The sequence below is a fragment of the Anabas testudineus genome, chromosome 8 (assembly GCF_900324465.2).
Source record: "Anabas testudineus chromosome 8, fAnaTes1.2, whole genome shotgun sequence".
Classification (NCBI taxonomy): domain Eukaryota; kingdom Metazoa; phylum Chordata; class Actinopteri; order Anabantiformes; family Anabantidae; genus Anabas; species Anabas testudineus.
This window is the reverse complement of record NC_046617.1, coordinates 15,520,626-15,546,748: the sequence shown is the minus strand read 5'-3', so window position 1 is coordinate 15,546,748 and position 26,123 is coordinate 15,520,626. Positions and strand designations below refer to the sequence as shown.

The 26,123-nt window shown below is 40.4% G+C and overlaps 1 protein-coding gene across 6 annotated transcripts; it reads right to left on the bottom strand.

The window, feature by feature from the left end:
- Positions 1 to 1,797: 1,797 nt before the first annotated feature.
- spag9a (sperm associated antigen 9a) lies at positions 1,798 to 24,737 on the bottom strand. Of its 6 annotated transcripts, none has more exons than XM_026350904.1 (30): positions 24,272 to 24,737; positions 21,145 to 21,265; positions 18,260 to 18,330; positions 18,067 to 18,155; positions 17,761 to 17,911; positions 16,100 to 16,186; positions 15,012 to 15,147; positions 14,798 to 14,891; positions 14,586 to 14,707; positions 12,555 to 12,612; positions 12,273 to 12,425; positions 12,124 to 12,175; positions 11,865 to 11,995; positions 11,668 to 11,724; positions 10,331 to 10,495; positions 10,111 to 10,240; positions 9,690 to 9,779; positions 9,482 to 9,595; positions 9,193 to 9,379; positions 8,840 to 9,055; positions 8,401 to 8,611; positions 7,808 to 7,921; positions 7,474 to 7,554; positions 7,316 to 7,383; positions 7,061 to 7,212; positions 6,738 to 6,909; positions 6,465 to 6,578; positions 4,967 to 5,143; positions 4,583 to 4,717; positions 1,798 to 4,470 (listed from the first exon to the last, which is right to left on the bottom strand). In XM_026350904.1, exons 1-30 carry the CDS (start codon positions 24,569 to 24,571, stop codon positions 4,352 to 4,354), a joined length of 3,867 nt encoding a protein of 1,288 aa, XP_026206689.1. In that variant the 5' UTR covers positions 24,572 to 24,737; the 3' UTR covers positions 1,798 to 4,351. The 6 variants fall into 6 exon arrangements, with proteins under 6 accessions (XP_026206689.1, XP_026206699.1, XP_026206708.1 ...); XM_026350914.1 differs by having other exon boundaries at positions 7,061 to 7,209; XM_026350923.1 differs by having other exon boundaries at positions 1,799 to 4,470; positions 9,488 to 9,595.
- Positions 24,738 to 26,123: the final 1,386 nt, after the last annotated feature.

The window sequence follows — 26,123 nt, the reverse complement described above, 5'->3', positions numbered from 1 at the left end:
GACAGCGTCAGGTGTTGTTTTGAAATGAAGAGAAGATCATGTTGTTAAAATGACAAATGGGAGGCGATGACTCAACAGATACAGTACAAAAGATCGGTGATACCAACGCACACAGAACCCAGGCAGATGTCAGAGCAGCATTCACACACATCTGAGGTTTGAACCCAAAAGAGGCGACTGCTCGAGATCAAATATTTGAGTGTTTGTATTGTATCGTCTCTCTCCATCCATGGGAACAGAGCCGCAGGCCCGCAGAGAACACAGTGTTTTAAAATTGGACGACGGAGTAAAACACACACACACACCTCTAACAGTGTTTCAGCTGAAGTATTTGCAGGGGGCAGTCCTGACCTAGTAATAGTGTGTAGCGCACATCCTCTCCTGTCCTCACCACTGCCACATTTTTCACTCCCATGTCATCTTGGGAGCTTTCCTTTTTCCTTGTCTTCACCTCCTTGTCCTGTCTCTCCCACTTTTTCTAGACTTTTCTTCATATTTCTCACTTCACTTTCATCCAGAACCTTTGAGGCTTTGAAACGTCTCCTAAATAAATCAACACAACCTCCCTCAGCTATGTTGACATACCACAAACATCTTTGAAAGGATTGTGCACTGCACCTCATGGAAGGACATATTTTGGATTCAGAGTTTTTGGAAGCTGTTATGCAGAAGCAGAAGAATGTGTTGCCCTTGTTTTCTTTTCTTCCTACACTGAACCCTCTGTGCTTGGGTTAATCAGGCAGCATGATCAGGAGTGATTTTGCAGTCTGTGTCAACACAGCACAAAAAGGAGCGCTTAGCTTGTAGTGGAGATTGAATTTTCTGTGATCAGTGGTGACATCAAACATGGTAAAACAGGGCTTTCAGGAGTGAAAAAAGCCAAATGTGCAACAGTTAAACCAAGCCTTCACATATTGACACCTACGGGTTTATATTACTGTGATCTCTGACCAAGTTAAGCTCCATAATAAACAATTAACCCAGTGAGCACAGCTCAAGAACCGTCATCGACTGCTCCTTTTGTTCCCCAAGGTGCATCAAGCACACCCTGTAAGTGACAGTGCCTCCATGTGCACGTCTCCTTCATCATAGCACTGCTTTACTCTGTAAATTGTAACTGTCACAAGAAATCAGGATTCATTCTCTCTTCACAGCATCTCAGCTGTAATAAAGCACAGGCCCGGCTCAGAGTTCCCCGTCTGTGCTACGGCGGCACTCAGTGACGTCAGAAAATCTCGCTGGCCTTGCTGTCAGCCCACGCACGGCTTAAAAAGGAGGAGGGGTGGATAAGGTGGGATGGAGAGAGAGAGATAGACGGAGGTGGGAGGTGGGCTTTTACGCTGTGATGTAATTTCATGGAAATCGTTATGTGTGATGCTGCTGCCTACAAGAGCTTTGAACGGCACAGACTCCGACTGACCAAGGAAAACACCACATGAACTCACCGCTTCACTGTGACTAACACAACTCCAAATTATTATTTGACTGTTATAGTCTGAAGATACTATTTGAATATATATCAAGTGGCTTCATGTTTCATTATACAAATTCATTGGTTGTTCTGAATCATAAAAGTGAATGCAGAGTTTAATTAAGCTGTAGGAAGGATGATGAGAACAACCGTACAATATATTTACACCCAAAGGCAACATACATTTGGCATGATCTTCAATGACGTTATTGAGCTGCAGTACAGTAGTTTTCATATTATGCAAAAGGTTTTGTGTCTTTTGAAACCACAGATAAAAATCATATTTGAATAGGACCACAGTGGATCAGAGCTCTTCCAAAATAGGCACGTAGCACCATCTGGTGGCAAAGGAGAGCAAATCTTGTAGTGAAGCATTTCATTAATACTAGTATAATCACAATTATGTAAGCAACCACACAAAGTTACTAAAACATTGTAGGTATTATATAACACAAGTTTAGCACTTGCATATTGCTTCATCGGGACTGTGTGGGAGCGTGTGGTAGGATCAAGTTTGCTCGACTGAGAAGAAACAGCCCAACAAGTGTCACCACATACTGACTCAAATGCTGCGTATTGCTGATTGGTGCACAGAAGTACGTGAGATAGACAGAAAAACACATAGGATAACCTAAACTGGTGTAAACACAATAGGAAATTGCAGAAAATATCAAAAAGCCAATGGTGAAAATGGGTTTTTAAAGCCTAACCTGCTGATCATCTTTCACAATTGCATTTAATAGCAATTAAACACATGATAACAGCAACTTCTCCATGAAACTGAGTTTAATAGATTGTTAAAAATAAGGCTATGATGCTGTTTTAGCAAACATTGATCAGGAGGAACCACCGTCATGGCCTCATGTGACCAGTCTCTGGGTTATTACAGATGGACAAAGAAGAAAAAAAGAGGACACAAACTGACAAACATCTTGCGTTCAAACTCCTACATATACACACCCACACACACACACACACACACACACACACGTAGTGCATATACACACACACACACACACACACATATACAGTATACAGATATCCAGCCCACCCAGAACAGTGGCAATAAACAGAGATTTAGCTGATAACATAGCAGTGTTCTCTTAAAAAAACATGCATAGCTTAGTACATGAATATGTTGTTCCAAAACCACCAAGTTATTGTTTGCACATATTGATCTCATGGTTTGTCAAAAATGTCCGACATGATTACATTATTTCTTTTTTTATTTAACCATTATTAACAATCATGTAAACTCATGGGACTATTTTGTTTACAATAGCCTCCTATTATATTTTGCTCATGTAGAAAGTTACATTCTGAACCAAGATAGGCTCCATAACAAAGGAAATAAATACTGGAATGGCAAAAACACAATAAAAAGTTACTGTTTTGAAAGAGACTTCAGAGCAGTCTTGGCCCAACGTTTCAGATATAAAAACTAACTAAAACACTTCCTTCATCATCATCAAAATACCCATCACTCAAAAACAGAAAATGACAAAAAGCACAGTGTCAAATACATAAAATAAGGACAATAATGGCCTTCCAGATCAACGATGTACTTGAAGCAACAAAACATGGAATGACGAATAAGGAGATAGTCTCTTTAGTGCCGTGTGCATGTTCATTAGAAGGTGCCACACAAAAATGCTATTTTTTAGTCAAGCTTATGAAAACCTAAAAATATACATGTAAACCTTCAAATTATTAGATTCACAAACAACTAAAAGTTGGAATTTTATTTCCTAAAAATCAAGCTGTCAGTTTCTCAATGCTCTTCCATCCTTTGGTGACACCTCACTACAAATATGTCTACGGTTTGTTCCTCAGGCGACTACCGTCTAACATTTTAAAGTGCCAATGAGCTGAAGCAAACAGGAAGCACCAAGCTGGCGGCACAGGAGGATTTTCCTCACACAACAGACGGGGTTGTGACTTTAAAACTTCCAAGTAGGCACACACACACACACTCGGACCAGGAAACCTTCATGGGATTTCCCTATGTAGGCTAATGCTAACCTACTGTACAGTAAACAGGGTCATGTATTACGAGAATACTTTGAATTGCTTAGATAGTCTTCATACCACAAAACATTATGCTGTGGAAAATAGGGCTTGGTGTCATTCTAATTTACATCTGCCACTCAAATAAACGTTTCATCAATAAAAGCACATTTAATTATACAACAGACAGGAACTGGTTTTGTATGCAAATGCCTTTTCTAGTAATCAAACTGTAATCAGCTTCAGAACACACACTCAAACCACTGATCCTTTGGAAATGTATAATATATTTTGTACTACTTGGAGGTATTTTGACGTGTGACACCGAGCCCTAATAAAAAAAGACAATAAAAATGCCCAAAGCAAGAAAAAACATCAGTGAATGGTTACACACCTGATTCCCATAGATGTGTAGACGTCGTTTAAAAAGGTAAAATCATTACATACAAATATGCTTCAGTTCAAATCAAAACTTCCTGTTCCCTTTTTATTTAATGCAAAAATCCTTCCAACACTTCTCCCTTTTATCTTCATATTTAAACTTAACATTTAGAAGACAAATGATCAGACTTCACCCACTCCTTTACATGTGCTCACTTGGCCTTCTTCCTGTGTGCACCTGCTTTTCCAACACGCAACCCGGCAGAAGCGAACACGTGGACCTTGGACGTATTCATAAGTTAACATTAACCTCTCCTTGTCAATTTCAAATTCTTAAAGAATAAACTGTACAAAACATGGACTAAAAATATCTTTTTACAAAGTAGTCAACTACTCAGGCATTAAGAACAACTGATAAACTCAAATTAAAACCTTAGGAGGGCATGCAGGGGTTTGAGGCCATGGCGTTGACACAACAGTCTGATTTTTTTTTCAATCATGAGAAGTTGTGACCTGCCAGACGATGAGGTGGCTCCGCTCAGCCTTGGTGGGTGTTGACTGCTGGCTAGCTGTCGGCTCTGATAAACCGTCCAACTCACCGCCTTCATCCCCTGAGGAGGAAGACGATGAGTTGAGATAGTGGAGACACCTCGGACAGTTTAACACAGGTTTTAACAGCAAGAAAATCCAGGCCGGTAATCAAAGGGAACATGGTTTTCTCACCTATTCGGAAGTCAATGTAGCCTTCGCCTCCACTCATGACCAGGTATGTTTTGGGCTCCAAAGCTGCTGTGTCAGAAGATTCAGATGCAGGATCATCAGAGCCTGAATCACTACCTGGAGGTGGCACTGCCTGACCTGTGACAAACCAAATGACCAAAAAGATTTTTAGTTTACAGCAAAGAAAAAGCTGGAACCACAAAGCATTTTATATTTAACTTAATCATCTCTTGACTATCAGCAGCGGCTTTCATTAATTTATTTTCTGTCAACCATTATTCTAGTTAGTCATGTTAAAAAAGAGATCATAATAAATATGCATAAGTAATTTGGCCCACACACTCCCTCTGCAATGCTCACACTGTGTTGCCTTCACTAGTCGTTTACCTGGCACGGTGACAAAAAACTTGACAGCATCTCGATGTCCATGGAAACACAGCTGGGCATGGGCCATGGAGCAGTATGGCACGAAGCTGCCTGGTATGGCACAATCTGAACTGTCATCTCCATAGACCCGTACAGCACTGCCGGGCCGATTTGGCACTATTCCTGTTGTCTTGTTGGCTGCAGGATGAGAAAAACGTAGCGTTATTATTTCACCTTGGTGTATTCACGTGATGGCAGATATTGCAAAACAAGCATCAGTGAATAAATGAACAATAGAATGAAAATAAATAAATAATAAAACAAAATTAGAGAAGAACAAGAAAGGTGGGGTCATTGGTATAGCAATGATAGCAATGATTTTGGTAGCTTTAACACCCATTTTAAAAATAGAGCTATATGCTGCTGGCCACAGAGTAGAGCCTGTAGGAAAAGAGGCTCAGGTCCTCACCACTTCCTCACATATTTCCTGAAAAGATCAGTAGAAATGAATCTAATAGAGGAAAAGTAAACACCAATACAGCTAAATACTAAAAAAAATAATATCTGACATCTGACATAGATCAACTCTCATTGAGAGCTGCGCCAAAAGGGTGTCTTGCAAGCTGCACAGCGACTGTATCCATGGCAACCCAGACATCTTTTATTCAACAAGTAGCACCTGGGAGGTAACAATTGTTGTATTGTCTAAATGTGTCTTAAGAGAAATCTAGGCTGCAGAGACACAGAGAGAAGAGAAAGAGGATATTTGGCAGTAAGGATTTAGAGAAACGATAACATGACAGAGAGAGATGGAAAAGGCTGCGTACTGTACTGAATAATCCCTGAGGAACATCAGACACTCTGTGTCAATGATCTGTAATATGTTCAAGTCTAAAGCGGAGGAGGAATAGAAAATTAAGCTAGAATTTAAAAATGACCAGGGGCTGTTATATACTCACAAAACGAAGCTTGAAACTTGCACATAGCACTGAGATTGATAAAAACAAACTTGATGAGGGAATGCACATATCTACTGCATGGTGCTGTAAAGCATGCATGCTGCACGCTGCAGCCTGCCACAGTTTGCCTGGTCACCGTCTCCAGTCTCCTTGGTAACAATATGTATATGAGTATTTATGAGTGTTTTGAATTGAACAGTTTTACAGAAGGTATTATGTTTATGTTTACACTTTTTTCATTTGATATCGATTCTAAACACAGTTTAGTGAATGAGGCCGCAGCCCTTCAAAATTCAGCATCTACTCAAATAACATTGTTATTGTTATTTGAGAACTTGTTGTTATTGTCATCGTTGTAAAGAAGGAGACTAAATGTATTAGTCTTACTTATTTAGCTATTGCCAAAACGTGTCCCCAGGTTCGAGAACGAATGTCCACAATCAAATTTGTGATCCTAAATCTTAATGAGCTTTTCATTTAATACAAAAAATGATTTTATAACACAGCTGTATGAAAACAATGGTTGATCTGAGCGGACTGTTGATGCAGATATGTGATACCTTCAGACAGTGGGATGGAGATGATGACGCCGTTTCCTGTCCCCACCCACAGTCGGCTGCAGGACACCACGAGAGCTGTGATTCTCACAAATGAGAAACCCAGTTTACCGGTACCTGCAACACATGCAGAGCAGATGGAGCATGTTTGTTTGATGGTTCATTAATTATTTTAAATTTCCTTCTGATCTTTCCTTTGTAACCATTAAAAAGACAATACGTCTCAATAAAGAAACTGATTTGTCAGTAGGCAGAGAATGAGAAGAGGATGTATACCCAGCATCTTGCTGACATAGGGCTCAATGTCCACATCCTGGAGATGCTGGTAGGTGTGAGCATGAAATAAGCGAAGGGTTGAATCCAGCCGGATGGACACCCAGATCCCATCACCAACCCAGGCCAGCTGCCGTACCTGGCTCTCCTTACGAGGATGAGCGTCAAACGACTTCTGCTCAGGGAGGACAGATTGAGATGGTGTGATGTTACAATACTGTGGAGACCACTTTTAGTTATCATTGGTAGACATAAATTAACTATTACATGAGCTACTAGGTTTAATGTGTGACACCAAAACTTGGATAATATAATAACAGCTGTACCTCTATCCTCATGGCCTTTGGGTGGATGACATAGATCTTGTTTCTGTAACCACACCAGACCTTGTCATGGACTACTGTCATACAGCGGATAGAGTGGTGGGGCCGGCCCAGATCCAACAGGTGGTAGTTTGTTAGATCCCACTGACCATCTGCTTGAGAGAAGCACAGACGCTTAAGGACCGAGGTCTGTGTGGCATGAAATTAGCAGCAGAGGTTTTGTGTCTAATTGCAAAGAGATCTATGCCACACACTTACCAGTGCCTCTGTGGAAAATTGCTAAAGTACCATCGGCTAGTGCTACCAGGACTCTCCCTTTAACATGCCTGTAACAAATGAAGACCATTTCACACATTTTTCCCATATTTTAAAGCACAGTTTGTATGTTTGGTGCGTTTGTGAGAATCTGTACTCACACTATGCTGAGGATGGAGTCTTTGAGCTTGATAGCATGGAGACACTTCCTCCACCGAGCCACAGATGAGTGCACATACAGACTTAAAAATAAAAGACAGAAAGATAAGAAAAGACTGATCAGAATACTGTACATTACCAGCTTATTAGTGGCTTTTAGACTAAAAGGGATTAAATCCAGCTGACAAAGTTAGAAGTAATAGAATGCATTTCCTCACATGACAAAAACTGGGTTAAACCAGACTTGACTTCACAATATGTCTCTAATATGTTTAAGGTACCACTCTATTTTGTGATGCACTACTAGCGCCATCTAGTGGACACCGTCCTGCTCACCATCCATTCTGAGCCCCCAGCCACATGGTAGGGAGGGCGCTGCTCATTCTCAAGACTTCTCCCTCAGCCACGTCTGAGTCGTCCATCAAGGAAGACACTCCATCCTGCACAAAGCTGAACCAAAGAAGACAGAGCAATATTTAAATGCACCATCTCTAAACACTTGTGACAAATGCAGACTTACAGTATATACAGTATCTTAGTATGGCCAAAGCACCCCCACAATCCTTAAGAGGAAAAAAGATAATGGATGGATTCATGAATGGGCATATTAATGTTACCAGAGTTATTCTATATTTCTTAATCCTAAATAATAAAGCTTTTATTTTGAAATGACTGCTGGAAGATATGATTTCAGACTGAAATTTTAATTTACACATCACACTGGACTATTCAAAATGTTTATGCATATGAGCTGTATGAAGGTGAGCTTGTGAAAAGTTATTCACCTTTTTCATTTGGGCAGAACATTAATTTTATTTTTCTCCTAAATTAGCATCTTGAAAGCCTCTTTTAAAAAAAAAAAAAAAAAAAAAAGGAATAATACTTCTGTAGCTCACCCTATACAATTATCTAGTGCATGATTTCTTTACCTCTGCTTGTCAGCAGGAGGGGAGTCAGTGGGTCCCACCCCCAGTGGATCAGTGAACACATGCTCTGTGTAGATTCCAGGCTGGTTTTGATCTGCTCCCTGGTCTTCCTCTCCTTCTTCGCCCACACCAGCATTAGCCTCAGTTGCTTCTGTTGCCTCTTCTGCTGTAGGAACCCCATCTTCTGCCGGACTGGTCTCTCTGGACAGCTCAACTATGGGCAATATAAAAAAAGGTTAAAGAAAAAAGGTCAATTGAGGTAAAAGAATGTATGTGGGGATTCAAAGGCGCATGGAAAAAGTATTATCCTCATTGCTTGGGCTGCAAAAAGGTAACCTGGTTTCACTAGGCTGAACTCTGGGAAACCTGGATAATAGTGCAACTTAAAAACAAGTCCAGAAATACTCTGTTTATTTCAAACATCAAGTCTACAGATAACTACCTGAGCCAGAAATGGCGCTGTGCTCAGCCAACTGGTCAGTGACACCTAAGCTGGCTGTCTGGGGGATTGCAGTGGTTCCCTCTGCTGCCATGGTACCATCGCTGCCTGTTGAGCCCACACTGGCCACACTGCCAGCTAGTGACACTCCATCACCTTGGCTAGCCTCCAGATCCTGGGGTACCTCCTCACCTGCTGGATAATCAGTGTCCAGCGCACCTGAAAAAAAAAAAACAACACAAATTACACCACAGTTAAAACTGTATGCTCAAAAGAAATTATGGAGTTTTGGATAACTGAGAAGGAAATCTACTGAACCAATCCCCACTAATAAACAATGTTCCCAGAAAACATACCTGGCACACTGGCAATGCAGACAACATGTGTGTTGCAGGCATAGAAGCTGTCGAGCAGGTCAGAGGGCTGAGTGGCATCTAGTACCATAACCTTTGTGGAAGAATGCGTGCTGGTGCACACCCACACCCTACTGGAAATCTCGTCCTGGAGGATGAGCTCCTTCTCCTTCTCCCCTTTCTCCTGATCCTTGTAAAAAAATACAAAACTCTAAATCAAAGTGTGTAGACTTCTATAAACTCACTGGTTCTACAGAGTGACACTGTTTTAATCGCTGATTAATTGACTTACTCTCACCTTAGTCTCTTGCTCCAGCTGATCCAGGCTACTCTGAGAGCCCTTTGTCTGCTTTGTGAGGTCCAAGGTCTTTCCTCCGGACAGGTTGACACCTGCAGCACACCACAGCTGGGAAACATGGAGGAAAGCATTATAAATATAGAATGTTTTCCAGAATTCAAGGTAATACATGCAAAACTATGGTGTGTGTATGTAATACTACCTTCATAGAAGTATCCTTCTGATCCAGAGGTCTCAAGTAAACTGGTACAGGTAAATTCATTTTGTTCTCCACCTGGCCACCATTGGCTACCTGTTAAGAAATAGGCAGCACATGCAAACACCACAAGCTGTTAAAACACAACTGATCTGAAAAGTATTTGCTTAAATGGCTCTTAGGCAACCTGATGCTGGATATTTAAATAAATTTAATCATAGCATAGGAATAAGTATAATGAATAATGATTGATCAGTCAGTTCCAGATTGTGGACAACTACTGTACGCACCAATACTTATTTATAATGTTCATTTATAGTATATGTCAATAAAGACTTTGTATGCGGTTACTCTCACAAGGTCAAGCCCTATGTGGTGCACTGTAGTATGTCCTCCCTTCCTATATAACTATTGTTTCCTACTGTACCTTATATTTGCTGGGCAGGCTCCAGCCGTGTGCAGTCACCCGTCCATCCTCCTTCTGCATGTGAGCCTTGACCTGTCTGTACTGGGCTCTTTTCTGCTCTTTACGTGATGGCGAGCTGCACTGGTCTTTTCTGCAAAAAGAGAAAAAATAGAAATGTTCCCAAATATTTCCACCATAATAAAACACGCTAAAGATACAGTCACTAGTCTGTGTTACTCACTCTTCATTGAGGAAGTCAAAGGTCTTGGATTTCTCTGTGGGGAACTGGGAGAAGGTGCTACTCTTCTTTAACATGCTGCCCGGGGAGTTGTATTTCACGTTGGACTGGGAATCCACCTTCTTGATAGCTGGGGCACTGGAGGAGGAGCTAAACAGTCTGCTGAAGCTGCAGGTAGTGAAGTTACAGAAAGCCAAGAGGGACACAGAGCCGACAGAAGTGCAGGGGAAAAGCAAGGTGGGAGTGGGGGTCACCAACCAACCAGACAACCAAGGAACTACCACCAACATTTAATGTACAGTGACATAAAGCATGCTGGGAGTCGTGGAATAGCTAAGTACTTCCTGTCATAAGTATTAACGATATCTAACTGTGAAGCTGCTGTAGACAGTTTTATACTCTTACAGTGGAAGATACTCTAGTACACTAAACACTAAACACTAAATTCGCAGTGGTACAAAAAAAAAACACCCAAGGTAAAGACTCATAGAGTATCGCTGTATAATTTATATATAGATATATATATAAACAATTTAGTATGTGTAAATATTATCAATGTCAATATACAGTTAAAATAAACACATTGTAGTTGTAAGAATAAAATATAAATAAAAATCACTTAAATAATTGTTTCATAGGTGTTCAACTATACAGTGAAATGTATAGTTTACGTACATAATCATTTCCCTACTTTACAATACAGCAACAGATGTAATTTCCGGTCCTAGCATGCTGAATGCTCATGTTTCTTCAGTAATTATTACGTATTCTAAAATCTATCAAATGATATGCTAGCTATTCTAGCAGATCATTGTCTTGATCACTTTCAAATAAGACACATCTACTAAATAGCAAATCCTATTGTCTGACATAAGACAGAGCATGTACATGTATTTAAGCTGCTGGGGGAACTCTGTGCCTCCTTAGCTGCCTATGAGCAGACAGAGTAGGAAAACATCAAAAGGCACACAGCAGGCAGGAGACAGGAAAGCCCAGGGGCACAAGGAGAGTCATGTCTGAGCAGTTTGTGATAACAACAACCGATGCATCACGGAGAGCAAAGATTTTGGAGAACGACACATCATAGCTGGATCCATTTGTAATAAAGGAGCAATTCTGTGTCAGTGAAGGGCAAAAGAGAGAGGTTTGGCTGGGAGAACGTTATAACACCATCTTTACCTAACGCTGTCAATTCAATAGCACATCCCGGGAAAGATAAGAACAAAAAATGTATCGAATATTGTGTGAGAGAATAGCACAGGACTTAACTTGGAAAGCCCTAACAAGAGATAGTATAATTAAAGTTTTTAAACAGAAACCATCTATTACAAAGAACTCACAACTGCCAGATGCTGGATTTCTTCTTTTCTGCGAGTGTTGGATTTTCCCTCGAGGCCCTAAAAAAAAAAAAAGTAATTTATTTAATTATTGTTTGGTGACACACTAAGAACTTATTACAGCCAAAAGTAACTTCAATTTAAAAAACAATGTGAGTACTGTATGTACATGAGTACATTTGCAGCCTTTTGTTTTGTACCTGATCATCTCTGTCCACCGCACAGCTTCCTGCAGCTCCATCAGTCTCTCCTTATACTGGTTTCTCTCCATTAGCACTCTGGCCATCTCCACTCGGGTGAAGCGTTTCCTTTGGGCTGTGGGTACGTCACTCTGCAGCAGCACACAATTAAACCCACACATAACTACACAGAAATACATTTGTTATCTCAAATAGAATCAGGATAAACACTGTGTCCACTGAATGTATGTATTCAGTAGATATTGTGGAAAATACTCACATCTTCTTCATCTTTAGTTTTCTGTTTTACTTCCTCCACTTCCAGTCGTACTCTGGAAGAGATCATCTTTTAAGTATGCCAGTTACATAGTTTGGCACGTCACAATAACTGTAACAGTACACTGATACATGCTAGCTGCTTTCACTTACTTTTTGAGTTCCTCCTCCAGCTCCCTGTTCTTGTCTTCCAGCTTGGTCTTGGCCAGCAGCAGGGCCTCCAGCTCTCCCTGCAACATGTCCTTCTCACAGGTCAACTCATCCACCTTCAGAATCAAGTCTTTGTTCACTACGTTCAGGGCATTCCTGGAGAGACAAGAAACAATTGCGCAATATTAATTTATTTTTCTTTGTGTCAGAATGACAAAGTATAAATAAAATGGTGGATTTCAAATGTCAAAGTAATTAAATAAAAACATTAGGTTTTGGACTTACTTTGTCTCGAGGAGTTGTGAGTTCTCCTGAATGAGATTTTCAACTTCCCGGCCCATACCTGAACATAATTGGTTGTGATGTTAGAATTTTATTATAACAAAAAAAAAAAAAGGTTGACAACAAGCTGTAGCAGTAAGTACATCGGCACTACATATTAAAATGCACAACTGTAAATTACTACTACTATTAAAATCAAAACCAGCAATGTACCACAGTTGCTCTGGAAAGTTTTCAGAACTCTTCACTTTGGATATTTTTTACTCCTTGCCAACTATTTTATTAAATCAGTCAAGTGAAAACATATTTTTTACTAAATTACAAAATAAATAAAAAATCAAACACTATAATTTGTTAACCCTTTATTGGGCAGTCTTGTGGACAGTTGTGTCCGGCTTGCTGCAATGGTCAGAAGTGAGAGAAGCAGAATAGAAATACAAAGTTCCTCAAGAAAACCTGAGATTTGAGACTGGGGTGATGGTTAACCTTTCAGCACTGCAATGATACAAAGCATACAGCCAACACGATACTGGAGTGGCTTCAGGACAAGTGTCTGACTGTCCACAAATGGCTCAATTAAACACAGGTCTGCCAGGCAGAATGGGATAACCTGTCCAAATCCTGGTGTGAGAAGCTTTATCATTGTTCATTATTGTGTGTACAGCGATGGGCAATTACATATGTTTCATTTTAAAATGTGCACGGTAGAGTGTGAAAAAAGTGAAGAGGTCTGTAAACCAAAGCAACTGTACTGTCTGAAATGAAATATCTCCTATAGAGATATTTGTCACTGTAGGTATTTTGTTACTGTAGGTTTCACAACAAAATAATTACCACAAGACACAAACCCACAGCACATGACTGACAGGAGAAGAATGGATAGGGTGGGTGAGGTCTTACCAATCAAACTAAGGTCTGAGAAAACCATGCAATCCAAGTCAGGCGGAAAGAACAAGGAGGAGAGAGAGAGAGAGAGAGAGAGAGAGAGAGAGAGAGAGAAATGCGGATACAGTTTGAGACAGTGGAATGACCAAAATGATGGAGGAGCCACGGCTACATATGTAGCTGTGAACTCCACAAGCAAAAAGGAAAATGTGCTGCAGAGTCTAAGGCTAGTTACATTCAACAACTGCAGCAGTAGAGTAGAAAAAGAGGTATATACAAAGGCAAACAATATGTCAAGCTGTAAAAAACAGTTAGACTAAAGGAAGCATTAAACTTCATCAATCATGCACCAAAGATTGTCAAAAGTAGGCAGCTGAAAAGCTTTAAACTGTGAACTAGTAAACCTACTTTATGCTGTTTAAACATAATGAAGAAGAAGCTGTGAGCTACTGTAAGGATGACGAGTATGGCAGAAAGCGACTAATGAGCAGAGGTCAAAGGGATATTACAGAAGAATATCAAGCTAAGGAAAGGTTTGAGGTCATACACACCAGAATACTCCACTGGGATTATGGACAAATGCCAGAGGATGAGATACGGGAGAGAAAGAGGTGATGTTAACATGGGTATATGGCTAACACTGCGCATAACAGCTGGACCAAAAGCAAGTGGTGTAGCACTGCAGCAAACAGCAAGTGTTGGAGTTACAATGAGTTTGAAAGTAGTACTATCAGTAGGAAAAGAGCTGCTGGCCAAACGGTGTAGTAGAGCTTTAACAGAACCTTTTAAAAGCCCCAGAAAAGCAGTGATAACAGAAACAAGAATTAATATAGAATATAAAAAGAATATTATTATTCAATTATGGAAAATGAGTATTTGAAACACATTTGGGACACGTTATGCTAACCAGATGAAACGTCCTGTGGCTTTTAAGATAAAAAAAGACTGGAAGCAAATACAAAGCTGCACAAAGGTTCATTCTAGAGGGACAAAACATTGCACACTAAGCTTTTACACAACCATTATGTTTGCTACCACTAAAATACCCAGGAAGGACGTGTCCGTCTGATTTTCACTTAAGAATCACTGAGTCAATTTCTAATACACATGAGACATTTCATACAGCCACGTTATTCCATTTTTACTCACCCAGCAGGTCGGCTCCTTCATCTACATCCCCTATGAGCCCGGTGCCTGCAGACGACAGCTCGTCAAACAGAGAGTCTGTATTGCGGTCAAATGCCATGTTCTCAATGCCTTTGGTAGGAGTACTGCAAGAGTAATAAAAACAGAACGTCATATTTTGCCGTCCTGTGAAATTTAGTCAAAAGTTTGTCCAACAGCAGGTTTTATTGTACTACCTGCAGGCCTTGTAGCTAATGAGATCCATGTCCAGCTCAGGGGTTGATTCAATGATGTCCTGCACATCTGAGCTGTCCTCGTTTTCAGGCAAACCTGCAGAACACGCAGAGAATATGTGAGTTAAAGTCATTAGTCATCAGTGCTTACTGGATTAATAGATTAATGGGTGATTAGTGAATGTTACGGCTGCAGTTTGATGATGTTTGACCCTACCCACTGATATGGATCTCGTTCCTGGTGCAGCCTGCACCTCAGTGCTCTTACTGTTCCCATCTTCCTTCTCCAAGTCTGAGGCGGTGGTGGACATTGGTGTGGCCGACTTGGAGCCAGTGAAGTCTGATAATTCATCCTGTAGACACAGACTCGTTTACAGCAACTTTTACAGATAAGTCAAAAGTAAGGGTCAATTAAAATAATGACAAGACTGAACGTATGTTGACCACAACAAACACCAACACAGTTTATGTTTCTAACAGATTAATATGAAGCTGGAACAGAGAACATAGTAATCAAAAACTTGAAAAGGTTAGGAACTAAATGTACAGCATCACTATACATGCATCGAACAGCGCTTGTGAAACTGGAGCTTAAGAAAATATCAGAGAATCCAAAAGAGACACTACGAATGAACACAAAAACACAAAGAACCTTGAAATACTAAACGACAACCACAATCAGATACAAAGAAGAGCTAGCACACAGATACAGACACAAAGTCCACACACAGCTATACAAATTGCAGGGGGGTTCACACAAATAATGGGAACAATTTGAGCTGCCATTTCACCTCTAGTACACAACACAACACAAATCCACAGAAGATCCAACTGAAACTATTTAAAACAAAATGTAATTATAAATCTACAGGACATAAAGCCTAGGGTTAGTAATGTTGAAGATCTGTATGAATGAAGAAAAGCATGTGAAATTTAATAGTCATGCATTTCAGCTGAAATGAAAAACAAATTGGAGGCCAGATGAAACCACGTCATTATTGACTTTGACAGATTAATAATTAACCAATTCCATCTGTGGCACAGCTGATGGCTATGTGCACTTATTTTGAAAATCCCCAGTGTCACCTTCAGATAGGACGTGGTTCCATGTAGCACAATGTAGCACAGGTGGTCTGTGAAGTGCCTACAGATGCACAAAGTGAGAGGCGGCGCTTTGGAAAAGATGAAACAGCATAGTGAAGGAGACTACTGAAGCCCACACACACGCAAACACAAACACTGCGTTGTCCACAGCCAGTGCACGTGTGCTGCTGCTGCTGTTGCCACCAACACTCATCCAACTACCTTGCAGTCGTCTGCCAGTGACTTCCCCCAAGTAGAGTCCTGTGCATTCTTACCCTCCCTTTCTTTTGGGGGGTCGGTAAAGTCCAACTGCGTAGCAGAGGGGGGGGAGAATAAGAATGGAGCTCACATGTGCAGAAGCAGTTCACAAGAAATGCATACACCCCAAAGTGTGCATGACTGTGAAGTGAACAGAAAAGTACTATAGTGTGTGGAAAGCTTGTAGACTCTGTACGTGCAAAGCTGCATGTGTGCAAGGAAAAGAACAACAGATTCATTTTAATTTATCTTTCATATTCAGCATTTTCAGTACATAAAATGCAACTAATGCTATTAGTTATAGAGCTGAAAAAATAGTTGATTAACATAAAAATTGTTAGTTTTTATTTTGACACTCAATATTTAATATATATAATTTTAACACAAACATCATAACAATTATGTTATTGTAATTATACTATTTTAATAGTACAGTAACATAAGTATTAATCAGATATGAAGATAACACAATCATTTGCTGTCTGTTTTATTCTATAAAGTTCCCCGCTAATGAAACAAAAAGCAATGATTATTTATTATGTCAGGTTTAAAGGCAATGGGATGATTGTGCTTACATGACTCATATTGTGGATGGAGACTGGATCATGTGGGCATAAGCGCAACATTACCTGTCGTTCCTTTCCACTCAGCAAGGCAACACCCACTTCCATAAATAAATATGAAGTCTCTGTCTAGCTCTAAGAGCTTGTCTGCATATCAAAGGCAACCATGTTCAAAAGGCCATGTCTAAACAATAACTATCCTGTAGCACTGGTTACATAAGAACCAATCACATTCCAGCTAGTCTCCTCTCCCTCAGTGACTGGCTGTGAGCCATACAGCGGCATCACTCCCATCATGCACCGCGCCGCAGAGCTGTTGTCCCAGTTTTAACAAAAACGCAGCAGTGGGATGAAATAACATTGTCACCCTCCAGGTCCTAACTGCCACAACACAACCCACATACCAAAAAAGGTCTGAAGCGTGCCAGTCATTGCTTTGAATAATTATTTTTAGGTAAAAGAATATTACTATTGTCAAAATTAAAATAGTTGAGGTCATAAATATTCATGAGATACATTTAATGATGTCCTCTGACTGCTGCAGCAGGGGAAGTTTGCATATTCATCAATAGCTAAAGAAGAGGATGTCTGAACACAGAGACGTCCTTGTCAGATGCCTGCTAAACACAACTGAGCCTTATAAAAGCCTCTCTATTTTAAAAATGAACCCAAAACCGAAATCCCACTACCTTCTTAAAACGGCCGGACGGCTGGATGCACACATCCAGCAAATGAGATTAAAGTATCATATCAGAAGATTTTTATATATAATTATCTACTTTTTATGTTTGTACACTATTGAACCTCATTTTGATCAGACAACTTAAACAGTGCATGTTCAGGTAGTAGATTATGATTTGAAAGAAGATGTCATAGCATAACCATTCAGACTGGACGAATGGCAGAGAGTCCAACTCTCTGTGTAATCAAGCAGATATCATTTAGTCTAGTCCTGATGAGTAGTACGTTTATTCTCTGAGGGGAAACAAATTACAAGTAAATCTTTATTTGCACCATTTGTGATAAAAGATAACAGGGAGGCGCATCCACACCCACACCCACCTTGAGGCTGGTGTTGGACCGTGGCTGTGATGGGTCAGTGAACCTCCAGCCTTCTGTGCCTGGTGTCTCTGCTCTGGCCTGGGGGTCTGGGATTAGCAGTGAAGTGCCACCAGACGATGGGAAAATTCCCAAAGAAAGAGGCCGTTCTCTCCTGTAGATGTAAAGAGAAAAACAGAAAAGATAAAAGAATTTTGATAACGCTTTGTCAAATGTTTAATGTACAAAAGCTGTCTCAGCTTCACCCTAGTTAACCGCTGGAGGGATTGCTGGAGATTCTTAACACAAGCACATCCACTGTGATCTCACCTGACTCGGCCAACAGCGCTCGACTCTGAAGTCTCACTAATCTGCTGCATTTTGATCCTCTCTACATGCTCCATATAATTATGGATCATCTGCAGTAGGCAAAACAAAAGACAGAGGGAACTAGTTATGGATGCTGTTAATAGCTACATCTCCTCAACATTTCCTTCCCTCTATTCTCACCCACTTACTGTACCTCTGTGTGCCGCTGATGAAGGGAGTTGTATTCTTTCTTGAGGTCAAGCTCTCGTTCTTCTAACCTGCCAACTGAAACACAGATAATGGCACTTGTCAATTTAATCATGAGCTAATAATATTAAGAGTCTGTTACAGGCAACACTGGCTCATCAAACAATGTACAGATGTTTCATTTGTTACTTCCAGACTGGACTATTGTAATTCATTATTAATAGGATGTCCCAATAACTCATTAAAGAGCCTCCAGTTAATCCAAAATGCTGCAGCCAGAGTTCTGACTGGAATTAGCAAGAGAGATCATATTTCTCCAACGTTAGCTTCTCTCCATTGGCTCCCTGTTAAATCCAGAATTGAATTTAAAATTCTTCTCCTAACTTATAAATCCCTTAATAATCAGGCTCCATCTTATCTTAAAGACCTCATAGATCCATATCTTCCAAGCAGAACTCTCCGTTCTCAGACTGCAGGTTTACTTGTGGTTCCTAGAGTTTCCAAATGTAGAATGGGAGGCAGAGCCTTTAGCTACCAAGCCCCTCTCCTGTGGAACCAGCTCCCAGTTCAGGTTCGGGAGGCAGACACCGTCTCTACATTTAAGACTAGACTTAAAACTTTCCTTTTTTATAAAGCTTATAGTTAGAGATGGATCAGGTGACTCTGAACCATCTCTTAGTTATGCTGATATAGGTTATTCTGATGGGGGACCTCTACTGATAAACTGAGCTCCTCTCCTCTCTCCTTTCTCCTGTATCAATGCAAATGCCACCATTGCATGTCATTAACTTTGTGGCTTCTCTCTCTTTTAGTTGTGTTTCCTCCTCTCTGTCTCCCTCTCTCTGTACTTTTCTGCAGGTATCCTCGGCCTGGAGCTGTACATCTCCAGAATCCAGTTCACCTGCCCAATGTTCTTGATGCTTGTTGTTGTCTTTATTGCCTGCTGTTCTTTTCTCTCTTCTCTTTCCATTCACCCCAACCGGTCAAGGCAGATGGCCGCCCACTATGAGCCTGGTTCTGCTGGAGGTTTCTTCCTCTAAAGGGAGTTTTTCCTCTCCACTGTTGCCTAAAGCTTGCTCAAATGGGATTGTTGGGTTTTCTCTATAATTTTTTGTATAAATATTTTCTGTAAGGTCTTAAACCTTACACTGTAAAGTGCCTTGAGATAACTTCTGTTGTAAATTGGCGCTATACAAATAAAATTGAATTGAAATTGAAAATTGAATGTAAAAAACTAGAGGAAAGAAACAGTAAAGCAGGTAACATCTCTCTAACAGGCAGGCACAGGGGGTAATCTGACTCAAATAGGTTTCAATGTGGAGCCGACTTAGAAAGTGACAAAAACACCTAATCCCCTATTTAGCGTGTCATGTTTAGCCTAAGCCACACGAAGAGCTGCTGCAACAGACATACTGTATAAAGCCTGTTAAAGATACAATCAATTATAGCAGCTAAAGCTTCATCATGTTGTCCGATACATGTCTCGCCTGTGTGTGTATTTTGACTCTTGCCACCAAATTTCATTCTGCTTTCATGATTCATCCAATTCATGAAGACAGGTAATTAAGTGAAGGGAGAAAAGGTATTCACAGGGGAGACAGTAACAGGATGACGTTATCCCTCCTGTGAGTTCATATTAGTAAAGTATGACTAATCACTGGGTGGAGGACATGAATGTGAGGCTTAACATTAAGACTACGATGCTGACTGAATTTATTGAACCTATATTTGCCTAGAAAGCTGTTTTCACTTTAGTAGGATATGTGACTAAACAAAACAACACCACAGACATAAAAAATATTCCTGCTCCATGTTGGAACTGCACAATCATCCCACTGAGGGTCCATTTAATATTGTGTCATAAATCTGTTTGAAAGACTAAAGGCTGACATGCTACATAGAAATCAAATTGTCAGATACTTTTTGCTTGACTATTACAGTATAATGTGCAGAGACCACAATACAGTACAATGGATATGTAACAGCATAATTCAGATCGGCCTGGATCTTAGTGCATTGGTAACTAAGAATAAGCAGAAATGAGACATTCAAAACTGGCTGCACAGTACAAACAGAACTCCAAAACCAACAGCTTTAAAAATCTAAGCAGCCTTGTTGCCCATAATCCACTATTAACTGAGGTCTTACTACTGTAATACTACAGTAGCTGTGGACTCTGACCTGTAGGAAAATTCCTGCACTCATTTGCTGGAACATAGTGTATGAATGATCTACCAATCAATGGGAGTGGCAGTAGGAAACTGATTTACTCACAGTGAAGTCATGGATAAACCACCTGACTAGTTGTCTGATGCATATAAACTTGAGAATCTTTATTTTCCAGAGGAGGGTTAATAGTTAACTATGTTATATGACAATGGAAAAAATGCTATTACTATTAACCATTGATTTAATATCAAATGTTACTAATACTTACTAATGCTTCAGCTAAAGAATGAAACAGCTTTGAGTGAGTGACTGATTCACTTTAAACAGTTGTGTTCCTTTGTCACTAGATACTGTGTGAACCCAGTATTTCCCAAAAGACAGAGCGGCTGAGCCAATTGCTTTGCCTCCATGTCTTAATCCACCAGTAAGATGGGCGGTAAAGCAGTGCCGCATTAAGGGGATGGGAATAACAGAAATCCTATAATCCCATTACTGTTACCCCTGCAAAGAGGCAGAGAGCGTGAGTGTGTATCTGTGTGTGTGTGCGTGCATAGCAAGCCATGAGGGAGACATCAAAGTAGTGAGGAAGATGAAGAGGGCAAAAAAAAACGACAGGAGCAGCACAATATACAGCACATAGAGACAAATCAAACATTTCACTCTGAGACATAATTAGCACAATAGAAAACTGTGAGTCTGAGAGAAATGACAATGTGCTCTCACTTTGGTCTGCATAGTTCTTAATCTTGAGTTCCAGTTGCCGGGAGTGGGACTCCATTCTATCCATGTGGTTCTGCAGGTCCTTCTTGTCCTGTTCATGAGTGTCCTCAAACTCAATGAACTTCTACTCAGAGAGAAACACACACACACACACAGAGCTTGGTCAGACTCATTGGCACACTCTAAAACACATCAGCTGCTAAGGGGGTCAAGACACAAAATTAAAATGGACACAATAACAGACCAGCAAAAGACTTCACGGACAACTGTTTTCACAACCTGCCCCAGTATGCAAGAGTTGTTAGTCTCATGGACTGAGGAGCTGTGCCATAAACGTGTGTTTGTGGTTCTTCAACTTGAAAATTATATAATCTTGTAACAGTGGAGCCCCCCAACAAGATATAAATGCTAATTAAAGTATAATAAAGCTACGTTATTAGTCTATAACCTAAATAATTAGACTCCAGAAAAATAAAAAACTGCACTCAATTATTTCTCAAGAGTTTAAAACAAAACTAGACAATTGATGTAAAAATATGTGTGAATAATTAAAGAGAGATGGGATCAGGAACTCATTACTTCATCCCCAAATTCCGGTGGCTCACAGTTTCCTTCTAGACGAACCACTGAATGGAGAATGTTTGTGTGTTTATGTGTGTGTTGGCGTCCACATCCTGTCCAGCTGACCAAGCCAAGGCCCTAATGTGGCTGCCCTTCTTCCTCTACGCACATGAGACCTTCATTGTATGATGATGTACAAACGCATGTTAGAGCCCGTCTATGCCCAGTCGACTTGTGAAATGTCTCGGCCTCCCAAAGAGAAATGTGACACCTTTCAGTATTTTGTTAAATTAGAGGGGGCTAGTGTGAGACTCCAGACATTAAAACCCAAAACAAAAAAGGGAAACCAAGCAGGGGGAGGCTCCCTTTCTGCTAGCTCATGACAAAGGATCATATGACCTGGAAGTAATACCTTGCCTCTCCAACACACTCAGCACAACCCCTGCTCTCTCCTCCTCAGGTTTTTAGACAGATGGCTCTATTTTCCATGACAATCATGTAAACACTGGTTTAATGACATTTTGTTTATATTTCATAGAGGGAGTTACAATAACAATGCATGATGCTATTGTCAGTGTGCGTATGAGTGTGTCTGGCTGCTACATTGCTCGACTATACAGAGTGGTTTACAGTACATGTCCTCTGCATATCGGAGCAGTGTTCCTTTTGTCCTGATGCCCTGAGTCAAACAAGCAAGCTGGGACACATGGTGCAAGTCACATTAAATCACTCTTCATGCACAAGCACCAGGCCAGGAGGCAGAAGATTCTCACACACACACACACACACACCTTAAGCTTTATCCAGCTAATAACACAAGACCCATGATTTGGGGTTTTGAGCTTTGTTGGAAATTCATCAAATAAACAGAGAGAGGTGTTGCAATAATATGCCCCCATTTGGTTGCTACCTACATGCTAAACTATGTGCAACAGCACATGTTGACTTGATTTCAAATTTGTTACTTTACAATCCACCAATTTCACATTCGATGAGGTGTATTACTCAGCCAGTGAACTCAGTTGCATTATGTCTTAAGTTCCTCAAAGTCTTACCTTGGGGATGTCATCATGGTGCATTTGGGTTTACAAATGAAAATAAATATAACACAGACTGGCCGTGTCATAAAGGTACAGTATGGAGTTTAAAAGATGTGTGAAATGTGGAAGTCAGTGTTTTTGCAACCTGAACCATACGATGGAGTAAAAGTCAGGATATCTCAAAGCATCATTTCCTGGTGATGTTCGTAGTTTCATGAAAGACTTCATGACTAACTTTCTCAGATGGTTTCATTGGGGTGGCTGACCTGAAACTAAGCATCCCAACAGTACACACAGTACAGTAGTTAAATCTAGCTCATCCTTGAGCATCTTGAAAAGAAAAATGCTCCATAAACAAAGATGCACCAGCACTAACGATCTAACAGTGTTATAAATAGTATATTTGTGACCCGTTGCATTGTTCTCAATAAGGGACACAGTCACCTAAATGAAGGATGTTTAGTTCTTCCTCCACCACTAGTGACTGATTATGTGGGTGGCATTAGGTAATATGATGAATGTGCAGCTGTAGTTACTACTAGTTTGGATAAAGCTGCCATGGGATGACTTCATATCCCCAAATATGGGATGTATATAAGTACAATTATGTAAGTACTTCAGTACTTCAGTACAACATTGAGGTACTTGAGGAGCTAAACATAAGCTACATGATCAATTTGAGAGGTAAATATTGTACTTTCTACTATACAACATTCGTCTGACAACCACAGTTTTCAGATTAAGAAGTCTTTCAAGATGTTTTTCCTTTGTAAAGATTACATGTCTCTTTACAGATTGACAAAATTAATAAACTATATAAAGCCACCGATGCGATGTTGCCACACAGTTTCTCTGAGCCCACAAAAAGTTCATGGATACACTACAAACACGTCAACATATGTGACGGATAGAAGAAAAATTCAGTATTCATGCACAAGTAATATCAATTTAAATTAATCAGATATAAAGGGACCATTTGTCTGCAGCTCACTTTGGACTTTGGGTACATTTCACTGATTTGGAGGAATACCTATTCAGATTGTTTACTCACTAGTACACCTTTTGCACATACACCACTGTAGTCTGTATGTATATATGTCCTTTTGTTTATTTTTTAAACTTGTATTTCAGTGATGGCTCAAAATGCTGACTCACTTCACCTGCTGTCTCCTCAGTCTCACAGGGCTCTGCTGTGACTTCACTATCTGATGCAATGGGCGTGCTGACAGATTATGGGATTCATTTTTTATTTTGCATGACTTGAATTGCAGACACAGTTGTTATGTCACTGACCACCCCCCCATCATTAGAAACAGCTAATTAACAGACATGGGGCCATTTGTGTCTGCTCTGAGCCATCCTTGTTTACATCCCCCAATAAACACCATGGATGCTGCCCCGGCCACGTGTGCAGGTGAATTCATGGATCGGGGGGATGCTGGGAGGATGAAAACACCTGACACAGATCCATCTGGATGCTGACCACCATCCCCGTGTGGCTGTCCTCCCCCCAGCTCCACGCTCCTCACCTCCTCTGCGTGTTTCCTCAGGGCTTTCTCCCGCTCGTACTGGGTGATGAGCTGCTCGTTGTCCTCCTTCAGCAGCTCCAGCTCCACTTCGTGCTCCTGGTTCTCCGCGAACACCGAGTCCAGGTTCTCCAGCACGGCCACGACCAGCGGCATCAGCTCCTTCACCACGTCCTCGTCGTATTTGCCGATGAGCCTCTCGAACTCGCGGTAGATGGAGTTGGCCAGGCCCGAAACCCGCTCAGACATCATCGCTGATGTCCCCGGGTCGTCCTGGTACACAACTCCGTCCTCCAGCTCCATTTTTCGTCCAGAAAACAGGGCTGACGTGCGTTGTCCCGCCTTAACCCGCCACTATGGACACCTGGATGCTGCTTAACTAGAAGCACCGTGTGTTTACGGACATTACGCGTCCGGACCGTGAAGATTCAGGACGAGCGACGTGGATTTCTTCCTTTTCTCCTCACTTGTCCAATGCTGCTTTCAAATGCTCTTCGAAAGCCTGGAATCCTCACTTACCCCGGAAGACTGATGTTGCACGTTTTGGTACGGAGGCTATGTTTTATCATGTGAGAATAAAATAAACAACTTTTGTACTTATAAGTGAAAATATATATTGAGTTAACTGCTCAGTGCAAATATTATGTTAGAATAATGAGTATGAATATTTTATCATGTAATTCATAATAATTGTAGCAGTAACTTCATAATTTATGCACTTGATAACTTATATCAATTCTTATTCTTATTATGTGTGGGTACATATCATACCATATAAAGTGGTAAAACCACCAGGAGGGGGTATGCATGCTTTGGACACATTTCAAACCAAGTGGTCTTGCAATTCTAACAATTCCGAGTGTATTTTAAGGCAACATCACAACAGCTGAGTTGTTGACTAGATCACGTGATGACGTCACGTCGCGCTAACCACGTCAGATTTCTTTTTTTTTTCTGCACTGATTTCTTTCTTTGTTTTTACTATTTTTATGTCTTATTATTGAGTGAAATTTTAATTTTAATAATAAAAAAAAACACAAGGAAACAATAAAAAAAACTATAACTAAAATGTTCAGTACAGTGAAATATCCACCAACACCCATAATTCAATTAATTGATGTAACATAAAGAATTAGATAATATTATGGATGTAAATGCAAATTGTGCATGTGTGAAAGTAAAAAGATCGCAAAGGTGTATTGTTATACATCATATAATAATAATTTAATCCAGTTATTGTTCATTTAACTGTATTTTACTTGTCCCATCATGCCCAGTTTAATGTCTTCCAAACCCAACTCATTTGTTTAGTCCCTTTACTGATGTCAGTGAAGGCAAAAAGGGTAAAAGGTTCCCTGTTTTACTTATTGGGATTTTAATCATTTCTGTACTGAAACACTGAAAATATTGTGACAACAGTGCCACCTACTGAATAATGGACACAAGGCATTTTGTCCATGTCCATTCTGTTCTTCAGCTCTGTAACTCCTGCCTTGCTTCTTGTTGTGATTTTGACCTACCTTTGGACTTTGACCTCGCCTCTGCCTCACCCCTTTGTGAGACAGTTTACTGTGTTCCTTCTTCTGTTTTAGCCCTCTAGCAATGATTTTCAGTTGTTACCTTTCTGGTTTTTGCCACACCGTTAGTTGACATCCCAGTTGTGGACGTTTTGTTTACTACTTTTTACTTTTCATCTGTCCCAGCACCAACAGAATGCAACATGATGTTCAGCCAGTATTATTCTGTTGACAAAGTGCCACCTGGTCCATAAAGTAGAATCCTAAAGTTCTGGACATCATCTTTATGAGGCTGATAACACCTCATGGTTGCGGTTCAAGAAAGAAAAAGATTAAAG